Here is an 18,270-nt window from a genome sequence, read left to right as displayed (position 1 = left end):
TGGCTGCATTTCCTTTGCATCCTCCTCATTAGTTAATATACTAGCCCCTCATTTATGGGAAAGGGAACATATACATATAAAACATATACATTGATGCACACACTCATGGGGTTCACTCTTTGATGTACCATAGCATACATCTGTTGCGCTCCTCTGCTGACCTTCTGGGATCCACAAGCCACTTTCTCAGCATCTCTGGCCCTTGCCTCTATGGGTAGCTGTTCCCCACTGGGTCATCCCCAGAGGAGATGCACAGTGGGGTTAAATGTCCTGTCTTTTCCACAAGGTCAGGGCTCAGTGCTGTACAGCTTCAAAAAAAAATGGAGGCTTGCATGGCGTTTATTGTGGAGAGACTTTGAAATACATTTAAAGCTTATAGAAAATTAATATAAATTGCCCATAAATTAGTCTTTTTTTCCCCAGTAAATCACCAACACACATACAGTCAGAGGCATCCGAGGGAAGAGGCACCTCGTCTAATTTTACCTCAGGTGTGTGTGTGACCTATCCTGTGAACGTGAGCTGGAAGAGGGAGAAAGGAGACGATCCCCGGAGCCGTGTGACATCAAAACGCGCTACTGCCGGTGACCTAGAAATAGCGCTTGCGTCGACCGTGTGCGTAAGCAGCGCTGGTGGCAAATAGTCGAGGATGCTGTTTTACGTTGCTGATGGCGTTTCAAACGGGAGACGCTGCAATTGGTTAAAATTTCATTATATTTTCTTTTGGAGGCAATTAAAGGAGACGCAATTAAATTGAGTAAACAAATCTATGTGTCGGCTCCCTCTGTTCATTCACGATCTCTTTGTCTCACCGCGCGCACGCAGGCACGGTGATGAGAAATGCATAAACATGAAACATAAACCACAACCAACACCGCGTATCCACAACATCTTAATGCCAGCGGGTGTGACGTTTTAACCCATCTCGTGCTGGTCATCATTTCCGCGCGATTAAAGGTGCGTGCCAAACAGAGTCCAGGAGGAGCACGAGGAGGAGGAGGACGAGGGGGGTGTCTCGCGACCCGGCGCGCTCTCGCAGCATACACAACAAGAATTTGATTTGTGTCGCTGTGCATGCAGTAGGCGGAACCCGAACACTCTTCACATCCCACTTTTGAGAAGATTACGAGAAGAATTCATCGGGAAACACATGACAGAAAGGCAGCCGGGAGGCAAGGCGGTCGGACGTAGCGGGACAGAGGCTGTCAACGCGCAGGCAGGCAGAGGCGAGCGGAGGCAGGATTCGTGTGGAGATATTTGGAGTTGGAGGAGGGCATTGGTACTTCTCTGGTAAGGCAATGGAAATCTGCCGTAACCTTGATTTGTAGCCCTCTCGGTGTGTTAAACTTAGCAACGAGCGTGTTTTCTCACGTTGTAGAGATGGAAATGTTAGACTTCGCTCAGGTAAAAGAAAAACGATGCTCTCTGTGCATGCAGATAGACAGAACATGGATATGCTGCTCGATGACGCTGTTGGGTTCTTTCATTCAAGTAACATGCGACAGACAGATGACATTACTATTGAGATCCTGTGCCACCCTTTGGGCTACACAGACTCACCAAGTAGGCTACTTTCTTCCTCAGGGCTTATCCTCGTAGAACTACAGACTGCATACATATTCCTCAGGAGACAGATTTTTTTTTTTCCTCCAGCAAAAAATGGGAGAATTTTATTTTATTTTTTTAAAGGATGGTATTCACTTTAAATTCCCTGACTCTATTTTTTAATGGCCACTGCAAACTTAAAGCCCAACTAAACTCTACACTGATTAATTTTCTATTTTTATTGCATATATATGGCGCTCGGGATTAGGAATTGCGTTTTAATGCCTTAGATTTTAGCGACTAGGTTGGATTTTACTGGTTCTGGCTGTTTAATCTGGATGTGTGTTATATATTTCAGTCAAACTTGCAAGGCATCCACAGCTGGCTCGCACTGTCACAGTGTGGCTACAGGTGCCATCTGGTCCTGGTGTTTGGTGATCTTTGCCAGCCTGAGAGGCATAATTAACACTTCTGATTGCATGCCAATTCTGAGGAGGAAGTGGGGAAACAGAGAATGCTGCACATCACATGCATATATGCAGTAATAACTCCGTAACTGATGTTTTTGGGCTGTGCTACACATGTGCATTACCTCTGTTTGTTTAACACGATATGGATACTTTCTATCATGCGTGCACAGAATGATATTAAGGATATGCATTAATCCGTACTATAAGCGTTTGTGTAAAAAATTCTAATAACTCAATAGCAGCGGCAGGTTTTCTGGGGTGACCTGCAGGAAAAGTCTTCAGTCATTCTCTCCTCCATGATGAGTCACTTCAGGGGCTTGAGGGCAGCAGGTGAAACTGTGACTGCTGGACTCAGCAGGCTGGAGCGGGCTGTCAAGAGCTCATGTGTAGCCTACTTGGCCACTGATGTTACAATTGACTGACTCCTCTTTCTGGTCCATGTGAGGGCAGTCTCCCACCCCATCCCAGAATTAAATCACACTGTTAACAGATTGATCCAGCCCCCGGTGACATTGTGTGTGCTGAGCTTTTGAGCTGCTGTGTGATTAAAAACCTCCATTTGACTTGGTCAGATTGTATTTGTGTGCGTGTAAGCACATGCACGTGTGCACATACATGCATACAGCACTGATTATTGAAATGGAGGTTGAAAAGACTCTGTGATGTAAATGTCACTGCCCCTCAGATTGACTATAAAATACATCGATTGAGAAGACAAATGTGAAAGAATGAGGAGCGCCGCGTAAATGTGTTCGTGGCCTCCATTCACACCTCTGAATGGTCCTCTACTGTAAAGTGATTCAAGTGTCTATCAATATTTGTGTTTCTTGTCTTTCAAACTCCAGTTATTGGATCAGAGATGTTGACAACTCCTTCACTGCCCTCTTTTTCTCTTCATTATTAGATCAGATGCAGACAGAGGACTTTACTAAGTTCTTGTTTAATATGATCAAAGCTCTGCGTCTGTGAGAAGTATATTCAGATCCTGGAGAAGTATTGGTTTACATGTGCAAAAATGAAAAGAAAACATAGAGGGATTTCTCAGTCTTAGAAGGCAATGTAGTTCACCGTGAGAAGAAAGCAGCACCCTGCGGTGACTTTGTCAATAGTATTAAACTATGAAAGGACCTGAGCCACTGTCTGGTCTTGAGAGATTTGATTTTGGTCTTAAAGAAAGGGATAAACTAAAGAATTTGCTTAACCCTTTCCCCTCCACAGTCACAAATAGATATTCATTTTGCCTTTTAATGATCAGTTCTGTATTTTGTGAGTTTCATGGGTTTATTCTTGGTAAAATGATGAGCTTTGTTGTGTTTTGAGTGCACATGCTTTACACTGGAACTTCTCACCTTATTGACTACAAATGTACATCAGATATACCATCAGTCTGTAGTTAATATTAGTTCTCATTATAGTATGCAGACTTACATTCATAGGCAAGGAGGTCCTGTGGTTAAGGTGTCATCAGTCACGGCATTACTGCATTTTCAAAGTGCAGACAGGTTTATTGAAAACTACCTGCACATGTCCTGAAGGGTATTTTAGATGATTTACAGCTTGCATAAGGTCAGACCACTTGGGATAAATGCCAGCCCAATAGATGAGCTCTAAGAAGAGAAAATAATTATACCAAACTAAGTAATTAAGAGTGGATTGAGAAGAGTCTAAACCAATGCCTCATACGAGGCACTGCCAGTTTAATTGAAATTTTATATTTGCTTAAATTCATGCCTGGTTTTGGAAAGGTGCAGCTGTGTGTATAATAATATATTGATTGGTTTGTAATGTGGATTCTTTTTCACCCTTTGGGTGAATGTCTGATTTCTGACTTGTAAGCTGTTCAGAAAAGAGTAAAAAAAAACAACCATTAGTTTAAAAAAAAGGACCACACAAAGATGGAAATAATTTTGTTCTGTGGGATTTTTACCCCCCAAATTCCCAGTATCAAGTTTGAGAACCACTGCCAGTGAGTTCTGTTAGTGGACTTTAGGTGATCACAGGGTTTTATTAAATTGGCAAGAACATTTCAGTAGGACACACAGAGGAAAATCTTACCAGTTGTCCAACTTAGAAGCCCCTAAATTCTGAGTATGTTACACCTAGAACTGCATTTTTGCTCATTTTCCATCACTGACCACTGTGCTCTGCGAATTTCTATAAGGGATTTAATTCTTAAGCCTTACATTGATCTGATTACATTGTGTGCCCACTGTGCCCTGGAGTTCTCCATCATTTGGACATTTGGGATTTGGACTTTCATGGTGCTGTGGCATGTGACATGGTCAGCAGTACAATATCCACCCTGGTGGTCACACACTGCATGAGTTGTACTTGCAGCTGAATGAATGCACTCTTTCCCCCCCACACTTGCATCGCCATGTGATGAGGAGGAAACAGGAGAGAGACGGGTAGCAGATGCCAGGAGAGGATGGTTCTTTGTTTTGGGACAAATGATAAAGAGAAGACTGAGCTGGCATTGAAAAGTGTGGCGATGAGGGATGTCTGCATGGAAGGCATTATATAGATGATGTCCTCTGCTGTGTACGTGCTGTCCTCGTTGCTTAGTCCCTTGCCAATCTGCTGTTTGAGATACTGAGCAACAAAAGTTTGTGAAGAGACAAAAAGTCATATGTTGCCTGTATGGTTTTCTATCATTTATATACTGTATATTTGTCTTTTAACCTATGTTGGCAACCAAACCAGTTTGCACATGTATTTAATAAACAGGTACATAAGAAAGGAAAAGACATTCTTGGTATCACAAGCAGACTCAGACACACTATTTGCAACATTTGCATTAAACCATCATCAGGCAAGTGGTTGACAAAGAGAAGTCATCTCATATCAATCATAGTATATCTCGTGGCTGTAGTCTTAACGCTTCTGTACATCCCTTGTGTTCTTTACAAAGTACAAAAAATCCAAAACAGAGTTTTTAATTAATAAATAAAGTCTAAACTACAGACCCTGATGTTTTCATGGATAAACATAAACAATTTTAAACCGCATTCTCATAACTTACCAAAAAAAGTGAATTGTTCCCGACCCTGCTTAAAATTACAGTGTGTAAAATACCACCACTAGGTGTCAGTAGATTGCAGATTGCAGTCGACTGAATTTTGTTTTCCAGTGTCTATCCTAACTAAGATGGCTGCTGTTTACCTCAGCTGTCAATGGCTGTGTCCCATTTCAGGGTCTGCACGCTTGAAGTACGCGCACTACGCGTACTGCATACGGCGCGTACTATAAGTACGAGAAGTGCAGAAGTGAGAGGCTTGTGAAATGGGACGGCTGTTCAGGTTGCCTAGCAACCATGATACTAACCGTGAGAAACGTTACATACAGCTTTGTTTGACAGAAATGAAGGAGAAAAATGTTTTGTCATGACATCACTTTGATTAGTTGAGTATCTGAGGCTGAGGCCACGGGACTGTAAAACATGATTGTTGGGCTTCATTTCTGTACTGAACAGTCATTTAAGAGTAGTTAGCAAATAACAATTAGCTAATGTTGTTCATGAGATTAAAATCATCTCACTGTGGTAATGTAAATATAATATGGACAATATTATATTATTGTCAGATTATTATGATATATATATATATATATATATATATATATATATATATATATATATATATATATATATAGGCTTTAAAACCAAGTTAACACTGTAAGTACTAACATCACTAATGTCACACAACTTTGCCAACATGCGGCCAACAGCAATGTTTTAATGTTCTTCGTTATTAAACATGCGGCAAAATTATTCACACCCACCGCCGCGCTATGAATTGTGGGATATATGGGACCACGAAGCGTACTCTGGAGGAAGCTGTAAATCTTTGTGAAAGGAGTCTGATACCAGTCGATGATTCCTGAAGGTCACTTCTGTCTGATGACAGCGATACTGAGATGAGTTGTTGAGGATATCCTGAACGTTTTGTTTATAAAATGTTTAAGCATGTTTATTTATTCCCAGTATTGTCGCAATTACTTATTGTCAGCAGAGTATCTTTGCAACCCTCTCGTTTATGTACCCTACGGTGGCCCTGAGAGGCCAAATGGACTGTAACTTAAGAAAACACCAGTAATAAGAAAAATGCTGCAAAAGCACACAACGGAAATAGGAAAAAACAGATTTCCGAAAGAAGAAGGAAGTGTTTCTGGGGAGACAATAACCCCAGAAACACTTCCCTTGTGCTTTTGGAAATCTGTTTTTTCCTACTTCTGTTTTCTTTTTTACTGTTTCTGTTTTCGTTTTTCCTATTTCCGTTGTGTTTTGTGTGCTTTTGCAGCATTTTTCTTATTGCTGGTGTTTTCTTAAGTTACAGTCTGTTTGGCCTCTCAGGGGCACTGTACTGCACTGACAACACGCTGGCTAAACAACAACCAAAGCTGCATGTAAGTTCCCATTGTGCTAGCTAAATGCTACATCCAGATGAACAGAATCAACCTTTTGGGATTTACTTACCTGGATGATTGAGCATGCATCTTTAGGTGTCCTCAAAATACACTTGCCATCTGATAAATAGTTTGATTATATCCTCACATCGTATGAAAGTTTATTCGCTTAGGGCATAAGCCCAATAAAGTTGGACAACAATTGTATTCTTTATAAAAATTGTGCTTATTAACCATTTATTTGCAGTATTTTATCAAACCATCTCACTTTTGTGCTCCTATGCTCTGTAAAGACGATGTAGCGTATTGTGAGCCACCAAGCCACAGGGATTGGATCACATTCAGATCAGAAGACACTACAGATGCTTATTAATCTGTCAAGTATTTAAAGCTGCTTTGCACCTCAAGAGAAATATGGTCCTCATAGGTGGTAATGTTAGAGAATGAGCTTTTTGTGCTTTCTATTTGGATGCACCTCTCTCGTATCCAAACACATTACCCATGTTAAGTCAACAAAAGTCAGCGAAAGTAATTTATTATGCCAAGCACCAAACCACTAAGCATCAAACATGCATCACAGCCTTGAGCCAAAATATAATTATCTGCTGAGCCAAATGCACGTGTTTGATAGAGGATTGGGAAAACAAGAGAAGGAAGAGAAGGAAGTCTGCTTGATCAGAGATTTTGCAGATTATAGGTACAATAACCTTCATTATGTAAATAGGTTTTTTTTTTGCACCTTTTAAAGGAAATGCACAGGTATGTGATACTACAGGAACATTGTACTAGGAACTGGAATCTTTTCAATATTACATAAGCAGTAATTATAGAAATGCATCAACAAAGTAGGGCTGAGGTGATTTAGTTCCTTTCTGCACTATAGTGATCTTTGTATTTGCAGTGCAAATTTATTTCTCAAGTAGTTACTTGAAATTCTGAGGTGTTATTTGCCCTGTGGATGGCTACTACCAGTCTGAACAAATCCTCATCATCTGTTTCACCCTTTTCTGATGGAGTACAATTTTGTGCTTTAGTGTTCTTGCATCTTGCACTGGTGATGTCACGTGCATTTATGATGAAAGCTGGAGAAGTGGTACCAAGTCCCAACTCGTGGCACACCCGCAATACCAAGCTAAGAGCGTACATATTATGGGTTTATTTCTGTGAAGTGGCAGGAAATTACATCTTTATATACAGTATGCCGTAAACCCATCCCTGTAGCCATTATTTCTTTATCTAGAGTCCTGCTTGCATTGGTCTGAAGCTCACAGTGCTCTCTTCTCTGTGTGGTTGTTGTTTGACTGTCGCTTCCAGTCTGTAGGGTGTTCAGTGTTAAAGTTGAGGCAAAGTGACAGAAAGTGTTGGGTGAGTCTATAAATAAATTTCATTTCCACTGAGTCACCACACTGGTGCCCCCATGCTGGCATATCACAAGGTACTAAATGGTGTAATAGCATTTCCATTTTAGGTTTCAACCGAAGGTTTGGTTATTTTGAAATATTTTTAATTGTTTCTGTTATACCGCTGTCATGTAATGCAGGTTTTCTCAGTTGAAAAAGGTAAAGAGGCAACCCACATAGCAGACAGGTCTGGCCCGGATCTGGTGTCAAGCCAGCACTGCTGGCTGACTTCTGGCATGGTAAGTGGTATGTCATCCAGATCTGGGCCAGGCCTGGCGTAGATGACACTGTTTATGTGATGGCATGCCATACCTGGCCCGATTATGGTTTGGTTTATGTGGCCCAGGCCAATAGAAAACAGGATCCGGCATCAAGCTGGCGCTTCTGACTGACTGGTTTCATGGCAGGGTGTATGCCAACCAGATGTGGGCCAGGTCTGGCAATGATGGCACTATTTATGTTCCTATTTTCCTATTTTAGTTAGAAGACCCAAATGCCATGTTGCAATGCTATACTGCTATGGTAGCCAACGTTTCAAATGCAGGCTTGACAGGTCTGTGAGTGTACACTTTATCCAAAACCTAGTGAGGTTTTACTGCTGTTGACCACTGGGTGGCTGTAGCTCAGGAGATAAAGCAAGTCACCAACAGAAGGTTAGTAGTTCGATCCCTGGCTCCTCCAGTCTGCTTGTCAAGAGTGTGAATGTGTATGAATGTAGTTAGGAAGCACTCAGTGTAGAGAAAGTCTGTGTGAATGTGGCATGTTGTGTAGAGCGCTTTGAGTTATCCGGGAGAGTAGAAAAGCGCTAAATAAGAATCAGTCGTTTCTCTGTCTGAACAGAGTTTTGTCATGTTACTTTTGCACTATTATGTTGCGGCACATGTTGTTATTACATGGCTTGATTAAGGTAGTCATTAGGCTGACATCTGGGGCCAGAGCTGAAACTGTTCTGGGCCAGCACAGGGCCAGCAGTGTGTCTGCAACTGGCCTTGTGCCACCTCTGGCAAACCTGATCTGGGCCACCAAAGGGTCGTCATTCCTTGTGGTATGCGGAACATGTGTAAGCACATTGTGTGGGCCAGATCTGGGCCATACCAATTTTGCTATGTGGGAGGGTGTAGCTAGTGCTTTTCCTTTGCCTGACTAATAGTTTTTAGCAGATGAAGTAAAATGATACAGATTGATTTCAGGTCTCAAAATGTGGTAGTTTATCAGTATCAGTTTATCAGTTTTATTCAGTCAGGCACTCTCAACCTTGATCAGTGTCTGTTTCTTTAATACAGGGGAGACCCATACATCAAGCCAAGGCGTGGGTCCAAGATTTTAAAGGTTGCTGACCAAAGCCAGTGTTATACTAGCTGGGTATGGAGCAATAGAGCCAGCTTTACTAAGATAAAACCTGACAACCTCTGAGCAACTGTCACCATGCTTAGATAGCCTAATACATACTCAGGATAGTTATTATTAAATTCAAAAAATCTGTACAGATGTTTCCTATGATTTTTCACAAATTGTACATGATTCTCCGTGCTAATGCTACTACTACTACTGAGGAATGTTTTGATGTGAAGCAGATTATTTTACTGACAGAAGTTCATCTTTCAGACTTTATTGGCACACATCATATGTCGGCCAAACATCGGTAACAGTTGGTTAAAATAGTGAGTGTTATTAAATTAGTGCATTCCTACTCATCGTCCACTCTTCTGTTTCAAATGTAGTTTAAAGGAGAAATTTTTGCAGTGTTTTTTTGCTGCTTTAAACAGTCAAAATGATCATGATTAGAGATTCCCAATGAAACATTTGCTGTGATATAATGCCTTCTACCTCAGTGTATATTAAAGTGCACTGCTAATCTAGGACCACATCCGGTGTGGTATTATAGTCTCTGACGTGTGTGTCTCACAGCAGCTTATAGGAACGCTGGATATGAGGAGCATCTCAGAAGCTCACGTACAAATCTGTCAGTCAGAAGTTAATCTCCTATTCTCCCTGCCGGCTAATCACAGTAGTGCTTCATGGCCTGCTGCAGAGAGAGAGAGGTCAGGAAAACAACCTGTAAGGAAACAGAAGCAGAGGATGCCAGTATTCATGGGGGCAGTGGTAATGAGAGGCCTGAAGACAGTTAACACAAGATTTTCAACCCTTGTGCATGTTGTGTTGGGAATATTTCATTCTTTCTGAGCGTTAATTGAATAGCAGCAAAACTACTCCAGTCATAGAAAAGCAAGCCAACTCATCTGCGATGTGCCGAAGACAATACTTACTCTGCTTACAGTGAAGTACTATAGAAACTCTGCTGCCATACAAAGACAGAGTGCAGAAACTACAGAAGCAGTCAAACTGACAAAAAGGTTTTTACTTTATTTTAATTTTTATCAGTTAGGGCATCAAAATGTACAACAAATAGAAAGTCCATAATGCTTTATTATGGGATCTTTTAAGGTTTATCAGACATCGCCACACAAGCTAAAAGCATCTGAAAAGGGGAGCTAGTGCTCTACCTTTGGAGAGCAGAAAATATGTTCTCTGTTTGTATCTGGCCAGTGCAGTGGTTTCCACTCTTGCCTCACAGCAAGAAGGGAGTGGGTTTAATTCCAGCCTGGGGGCTTTGTATGTTCTCTCTGTCCAAAGACATGATGTTAGGTTGATGGGTAATCCTAAATTGCCTGTGGGTGCAAGTGGTTGTTTCTGCATTAGGTCTGCGACAGATTGGGGATCAGCCTTTGGCAGCTGGGATGGATGGAACTGGATAAGTGGAAGAAAACAGATGTCTTTTAAAAATCATTAGATATTAATAATGAAATACTAGTAAATAGGACTGAGTAGCTTTCATATTTAAACTACCGAGGATTTTGTATGACCATCGATATTGGACTTTAAAAAGCCATGTTTAGTGCAAGGTAAATTCTACACCGGCCTCTTATGCTTTTCTATCATAAATATCTTTATTTTCTCCCTGTAGCTGTTTGGAGGGTTTGCTTCATTCAATAACAGCATGAGATTTTTCCATTATTAAGCTCCATATGCTTTGTGGTTGTGTATCTGTGAAAATTTTACCTTTATGTGAACACCAGAACACCAACAGATGGTTGTTGGATGCTTTAGTTAAGCATTTTCTGCTGATTTGAGGCAGCTGCTGTGTGCAGTGGCACATTCAGAGGACTTAAACACAGCTTTATGTGTGACATGATGTGAGGTTACACTTAGGCTATTCCCTCGTCAGCAGCTATTTTTATACAGGAGTGACCTGAGCTGTTTGATCCTCATTTCCTGCTTTAAAGAGATGGACCCTAATCTGATCATTTTTATCATCCTGACTTTCAGAGGTACCAAATCTGAACTCATTGTTTTAAAGTAAACTGTTAGCTGATAGACTTATTAGCAGCTCATCAGTTAAGTTATGGGCATGTGTAATCTCTTAAGCTCCAGGAAATCTTTTTACATTCATGGACAGAACAGGATGAGATATTTGCTGCCTGTCATTTTTCCAGGACACAAATTATTACAAAATAGTCAAGAGCATTTAATGAGTAATCAAGCACACTTTCATTTTCCTTTTGTTTAACATTTTTAGTGATACATTAATGTCAGCAAATGGGAAAATTTGTCATAGTTTTGGGGCTGCATTTCAGCCAGTGGTGTTTGAGATTGTGTCAAGGAAAATAACTCAGAAAAGTATCATCAGATTTTGATCCACCATACAACATCATCTGGAAAGCGTCTGATTGGCAATTTTCAGCATGCAGGATAAGCATACCATAGAGAAACACACAGTGGAGCACTATCAGTCGTAGACTGGGCTCCCCAGAACCCAGACCTCAACATTATTGAAGCAGAGTGGGATCATATTGACAGAGAAAAGAACAAAACGCTGCCAAGATCCAAAGGTAAGCTTTGAATGTCCTTCAGGGAGCATGGAGAGCTGTTCCTGAAGAAAGTAATTCCACAAAAGCTTTCCTAAGAGAGTTCAGAATGTGTTGAAAAACAAAGATGGTCTTACCAAAGTTTGTTAGAATTTTACAAACTCTGTTTTGCCTCAAACCCCATATGTGCTTGTAGATCTTTTAACAAATCTCTGTAACTATTTCACATTTTCCCAACAAAATACAAAGAAATGACGATTGACTCAGACTTTTGCACAGCATAGTTGATTTGTCAGCTTTTATATGACCAACATAGATATGATAATTCACATCCTGCTTTCTTATAGTATTTAAAACATCTTAGGTCTGCTTTACTGGACCTGGGTGTAAAAAACAGTCATTGAATGTCAGACACATTTCAACAGATTAAGAGCCTCAAAAATTACACTGGGGACTCAATTAAGAAGGCTCATATGGCCCCCGGGCCTGTTAGAATGTCATCAAGCCGCGGCAGCAGCAGCAGTATTACAGTTCGAGATTACTCATTACATAAACACCCCCACCACCCACCAAGACGCCTAGAGAGCCACACATTTAATTACAGTACACACTAAATTGACTGCAAACACAAATTCACACAAGCACAGCGATACTTTAGGGTGAATCAGTGCTATTTGATTCAGGTATCACTCGGGAATAACAATCAGCAAAAACTGTCTGGCTCTGCTTCCATCCTCCTGGGATGACGTCTTGCTGCAAAATTGCTTACGTCAGAGCCAGCGAATGGAGGCAGACACACTCACTGTGTGTTGGCAAACGGAGGTGATGCTTTAGATGAGGGCTTGAATAAACATAGCCTCTGCAGTTGCTGTGAAAAGACTCATTTACTCCCACCAAGAGCATCACAATGTGGCATTAAGTCTTGCATAGGATTAAGGATTTTTGGAAAGCAATGTGGAAATACTAGTCTTCCTACATGGGCCTTCTGTTGTTTAGTTAAATTAATTTTTTTCTGTCTACAATTTTTTGCTTAATTTGAAGTTTTGTAAAGATATTCCTGGTTTTATATGGTGGTATAGGATTTGAACCCAGAACCCAGTTCTGCGTGTGACAAACAAAGGAGACCACAGACAGTCTTTGAGTGATGCTGAAGATTTTTATTAAGTAAATCAGATAAGCCGTGTATCAGCCATATATATTTGTCAGTACATTTAAATCACCTGAGCTGGTGAATGGAAAACAGCTTTAAATGCTTTAAAGCCTCCTGAGCCCAGCCTGCTCAGGTTTGTTCGATCTCTAACCAGTTCAGCTCCACCCTCGGTTGGCTAAAAGTAAACACAGCCAACATGGAAAGAACAACACGAGGTCAGCTATAAAACCATCACACACCCCACAGGTGGCCTAAAATAACAGCAGCAGACACCTTGTGCGACAAACTGCACAGAAACATGTTGAGCGTTTTCTGATGTTTGTTGAGTTGTTTGAAATGTTGCATTTGAAGTTACCTGGCATTTAAAAGATGTGACTCCTTATAAGCTCGCGCCTCTTCAGTTGCGCTAGCTAGATGCTGAAGTACTGCTGCCAAAACTTATGGACATCTGTATCTTATGGACTAACTACTGAGTATAGCGCAGTCTAGTATAATATAGTGCAAATGGTGCGGTTGTTTTGCAACTTTTGTTTCAACATTGTTTACATCAGTCATATGTGATAAGCATCGATCATGGACATACTAATAGTATTGTTTCCCCAATTTAGGTGGAAACTTGGGCAGTAGCACAAAGTAATCAATAAGTCTCAAGCGTGTTAAACCTAAAGTAATGAGCCTGTTACAAAGATGTAAGTAGTGCAAAGTACAGATAATTGTGTGAAAATGTAGGGAGTAAAATTTAAGCATGCAACATAAATATTCAAGTAATGGACAGATGTCCAAAAATTCTACTTAAGTACTGTAGTACTTTAGTACTGTAGTATTTTAGCTGCCACCTTTGGCATTTAAACCCAAATAAACAACCTTGAAAATTCTTCAAACCCTTGGATCTGAAATCAGGCTAAACAGATATTACATACTAGCATGACATAGTGTCTAGAGACTACAGAAAATCCCAGTTTGTAGACACAAGCCTGCCACTGTTTAATATCACAATGGTTCAGTGGCTACTGGGTTTCAAGCTGTTGAGCTGCAACTCCATCGTTTCTTGTCTGTAGTCATATGCGCTTGTGTGGTCATAAAACTAAGAACAATACACGCATACATGCATGTTAGTAATGGAAAAAAAAGATATAGGCCACCTGAGTCATGTGCAAGGATTTTTCTTTTACTGCTTGATGTCTGTACTATGTTCAGACTCAGAGATAATAAAGCAGTCGCTTGAAAGGCTATGTAGGCTTTTTCACATCCTATTTTCAAATCCTATCAACATCCATGCTCACTAATGACCATGTAAGGGATACACAGTATACATCGTATGTTGTCCATGACAGTTTATGGCTTCTCACTCAATTGCCTTCAAGAATGTCTTGTGTTTCCTTTGCTGAACATAATGATTGCCGAAGATACAACTCACGCCAATCAGGTCTGCTGTTTCAAGCTCTGCTGCACATGGTCATTTAGGAGAAACCCTTGTAGCTGGACAGCCCATCGCATATTGTCTTTGAATGGCTTCCCTGAACTGTTTCGTGATTTGTAGACTGTTTGAATGGCAATGTGGTTCTGTGCGGTGATTTGTCCCATGAGAGTGGCCCTGCCTCTGCCATTGCTGCCGTCAGCATCTCTGCTACAACTGTGCATGAATACAGGATACTGGCATTTACTGAATTCAAGGTGGCATCTTTTCAATTAGAGGCCAGTAAAATACCTTTTCAGCCTCTCGAGTGGCCTGGCGAACTACAGCCAAGGGGGCCCCAGGAGTATAATGATGCCTGGCACAATAGTGCCACTGTTCTCCAAGCCGTTCCCAGGAAACCACACAACATGTGCCATTGTGCACTGTGCTTTGCTGCCCAACCACGTTGCCTGGCTTTAGCCAGAGATACCAAGAGGCCTGGCTGCGCAGTGAAGCTCACAGCAATGTGGTTGGTAGGACAGGTTCAGAGGACTGCTAGGTGAGGAGTTTATTCAACGCACACTGTATTTGATGAGGTGAAACATTTGTGAAAAAAAGAGCTGGTACATTTAAAAGAGCGGGCTGTGAAACGGAAGAAGCCTGAGAGAAGAAGGAGAGCTGAGTGGTTGCCAGGAATGGTAGTACAGAAACCCCTGAGCATTGTGGCAATGGTGAACCCTCTTCAATAAAAGGGGAAACCAAGAGAAAAGTGACAAGCAGAAAAATGAAGGCACAAAGACGGGTAGAACTGGTTTGTAGCTGGTCTTGGCTGGTTCTGCTCTTTTTATCCCAGTGCTGGGGATTTTTAACATTTGTGTGTTCCTCCTTTGTGGCCCCCCAGTGTCATAGCTTCCACTGCTGTTTATGCAGCAGACCAAAGGAGAACATTCAGGGCAAGCCAGATAGGGGGCTTTAGACAACAGCCACCAGGAGATACATGTCACTGGGGCTTTTTTGGGCCTCTCATGTCAGCTGGTCAGCTAAGACAACAAAACACTACAGGATACCCAGGAAATAGAGTCCTGATGCAAAGCCCAGTGTGTCACAGCTAACTAAAAGATGTGTATGCTCATCTGAGTGTAGACCTGTCAGCTGATGTGTTAATTATTCATGGCACTTGCCAAAACATCTATTTTAGTGGGAGCTTATTTTTGCTTTTGATTACAGGAGGAAATGTTGGCTAGTTTTACAGTCACGTTGATCTTGATTTACTTCCATTTCCAGTGTGTGGTTTAATAAAAAGTTAATTAAAAAAAAATTTTTTTTTAATTGAATTCACTGAAATTTTTCACATTATTTTTCTGAATTGTCTGAGTTGTCTTTGCCATCCCCTTCTTAGCAGTGGATAAAATCATGAGTGTGGTGTTTGAAGATACAGACACCTTTGAATGACCTCAGTGATTCTGTGATTCTTCTCATTGTCTTGTTGTTATTACATGCCAGAGAACTGCTATAATATGGATGATGTTTCATTGCAAAATGGTCATCCTAAACTCCTATTTTTTTCTCTTACAGATCCACCGAGGGAAATAAGAGCTTCACTTTCTAAGTAAAAAAGGTCACATAATTTCAAGGGACAAATTATTAGCTACTGTAGCAGATATGAGTGAGGATAAACCAGCAGAGACTGTGGAGGACACTCCAGCTGAGGCGAGTGCCATTCCTAATGGGAAAGGCCATGAGCCTGGGGAGGAAATCTCAGCATCAGCCAAAACACCACTTGCAGAGGACGGTGAAAAGTGAGTATACTATAGATTATTACAGTGTATACTTGTGTCAGTAATGCACAACGATATACAACAATGCTTAACCAGTTTTTTCCACTTAATTATGTTGTTGATATGCACTTTTCTTTCTTTGCAAAGGTAAAATGTCATGTGTTTTTACATTTAACAAGCAAATCCTAAATAATATCAGTGTTTGAGGTAATCTGGAAGCTTCTATCACTGAAGTAGTCATTTAAAAACAAAAGGTAAAACAATGTTTGGAGTAAATTTGGATTTCTTTTATTTTGCTCATGTTGCCTTTGGAAAATACAGGTAAATATGATCTATTACTTACTTTTAGTAGTCAAAGGTTGGTGTTGTTTCAATAAATCACTAAAACATTTTAAAGGTTTAAAAAAAAAAAATCAGTCTCGGGTCTCAAAATTGCCTCTAATAAAACAGAACAAATTCTCATAGCAAGATAATGCCAGAGGTCAAGGGAAATGCCAAAATGGATTCTTTACCTTAAATGAAATAAGTTGATTTCTTCAGTGGTTGCTCTGACTTGAAGTCTTTACCTGTGGCAGTGACCTGTGGCAGTCCAAAGACAAAATACTGTATATGGGTGGAATTTTGTATTTCAATCACTATACTCACAACACATTGAAGACAGATACAGTGCAGTAGATAAGTTTGTTCTTTCCAGTTATTATTCTAACCTGCTGCCTGTGGCGTCACTGTGGCCTAGTCATTAGAGTGACTCTCATGACTGAAGGCACAACCCATGTAACAGCAAATAATGCATGCATATTACATGTCTTTTGAAGTGCCTTTAAGCGAAATATTCTCCTATCACCTTCTTAGTTACTGTACCGGAATTTGTGCTGGATAATGGAGTGAGCTCAGTGCCTAATTATCATGTCACTGGCTGTCTAGCAATACTTGTTGTATCCTGTGCCCATGTAATAGATGGGATAATTAAAGCGTCTCTCTCCAGGACACAGGCGATCATTTATAGACAATCCTTTCACTGTAGTGTTATTGCTCTTATTAAATTATGACTCTGGGTGTTGTTTTTCCACTTTGTGCTCTCGTTGGGTGATGGATGACCGCTCTCTACGCTGCTTGTAGGGAAACTGTAGCCAATAGTGCCCAGAATGCTAGGTACGTATGATGCAATACAGGAGCAAAAAATGTTTCACAGTAAGTGTGTGGCATCTGTCTCACCTGTTTTCTCTTTGTGAAAATTAAGGCACAAACACAGTAAGGCTGTTAATTTGAGTGTTTTTGCTCTTAGTGCGGCTCCTTTGTCCTCCTCTGACAGTTTTTGTAATTGTTAGTCCTAACAGGACTGAAAATGCAGACACGAATCTACCAGAGAGCCAGGAGTTCTTATCAGGCGTGGAGGAGAAGAAGACGACACGCTTTACAGATGTAAGTTCAAACGGCTTTATTAGAATTATACGCAAAGCCTGCAAGTGCTTGAAGTTAATACACGCTTACTCTGGCCCTCTGTCTCTTGTCGGTTGCAGTTTGAAGGAAAAACCTCATTCGGGATGTCTGTCTTCAACTTGGGCAATGCAATCATGGGTAGTGGAATCCTAGGACTTGCGTATGCCATGGCCAACGCGGGCGTCGTCCTGTTTTTGTAAGTTGTTCATAAATGTCCGATGTGAGGAACATGTTACTTCCTTGATTGCACGTTAACCGCACTACATCACTGACACGCCTGATTCATTCCCTCCCTCTAAGGTCATTCCAGGTTGAGATCGGCGTCACTCATAAATAGCACCTAATTGAAAAATATAATTGTTTTGTATTAACCCAGCAGCAGAACTTCATCATGATACAGAAACCGACAAGACCGGGCACATTTGTTTGATAAATAATGACTCAGACAGATCGTACTGGAACTCATTTACATGTGCTGTAAACAAGTACATTTGCAGTAACAGATGCAAAAAATTACCACTTTTTTTCTGTGCGGTTGTTATTCTTCCTTCAGACAGTGCATGTGGGTGCTGTGTGTGAGAACAGCTTAACATTTAAAATAGCAGTGCAGTCTGTCAGATTAATGACGTCACAGTCCACTGCAGTTGTCATTTTCTGTCCAATTACATGCACTGGAGGTCTTTTGACCTTTCATTGACAGAGTTCCCATGCTCTCTATGCTTGATTGGGCCATTTATTTATTTATTGTTGGTTATGGTATTTGTTGAAAAGACAGAAGGCGATCAGAATGATCATGGGCCATCTGATCTCAGGAAATCACA

The 18,270-nt window shown here is 40.9% G+C and overlaps 1 protein-coding gene across 2 annotated transcripts in view; it reads left to right on the top strand.

The window, feature by feature from the left end:
* The first annotated feature begins 952 nt into the window (after positions 1 to 952).
* The window catches only part of LOC102794755 (sodium-coupled neutral amino acid transporter 3-like), a 35,489-nt gene continuing 18,171 nt past the window's right edge, over positions 953 to 18,270 (top strand). The window contains exons 1-5 of one of the 2 annotated variants that reach the window (XM_006806691.3): positions 953 to 1,290; positions 15,807 to 16,030; positions 17,129 to 17,161; positions 17,338 to 17,431; positions 17,530 to 17,645. In XM_006806691.3, the coding sequence (XP_006806754.1) occupies positions 15,894 to 16,030; positions 17,129 to 17,161; positions 17,338 to 17,431; positions 17,530 to 17,645 (380 nt within the window). In that variant the 5' untranslated portion in view covers positions 953 to 1,290; positions 15,807 to 15,893. The remainder of the gene's footprint in view (positions 1,291 to 15,806; positions 16,031 to 17,128; positions 17,162 to 17,337; positions 17,432 to 17,529; positions 17,646 to 18,270) is intronic. The other variant, XM_006806692.3, reaches the window with a different exon arrangement.

This window comes from Neolamprologus brichardi, chromosome 5 (genome assembly GCF_056152115.1).
Source record: "Neolamprologus brichardi isolate AB-2024 chromosome 5, ASM5615211v1, whole genome shotgun sequence".
Classification (NCBI taxonomy): Eukaryota; Metazoa; Chordata; class Actinopteri; order Cichliformes; family Cichlidae; genus Neolamprologus; species Neolamprologus brichardi.
This window is presented reverse-complemented; position numbering and strand designations above follow the sequence as displayed.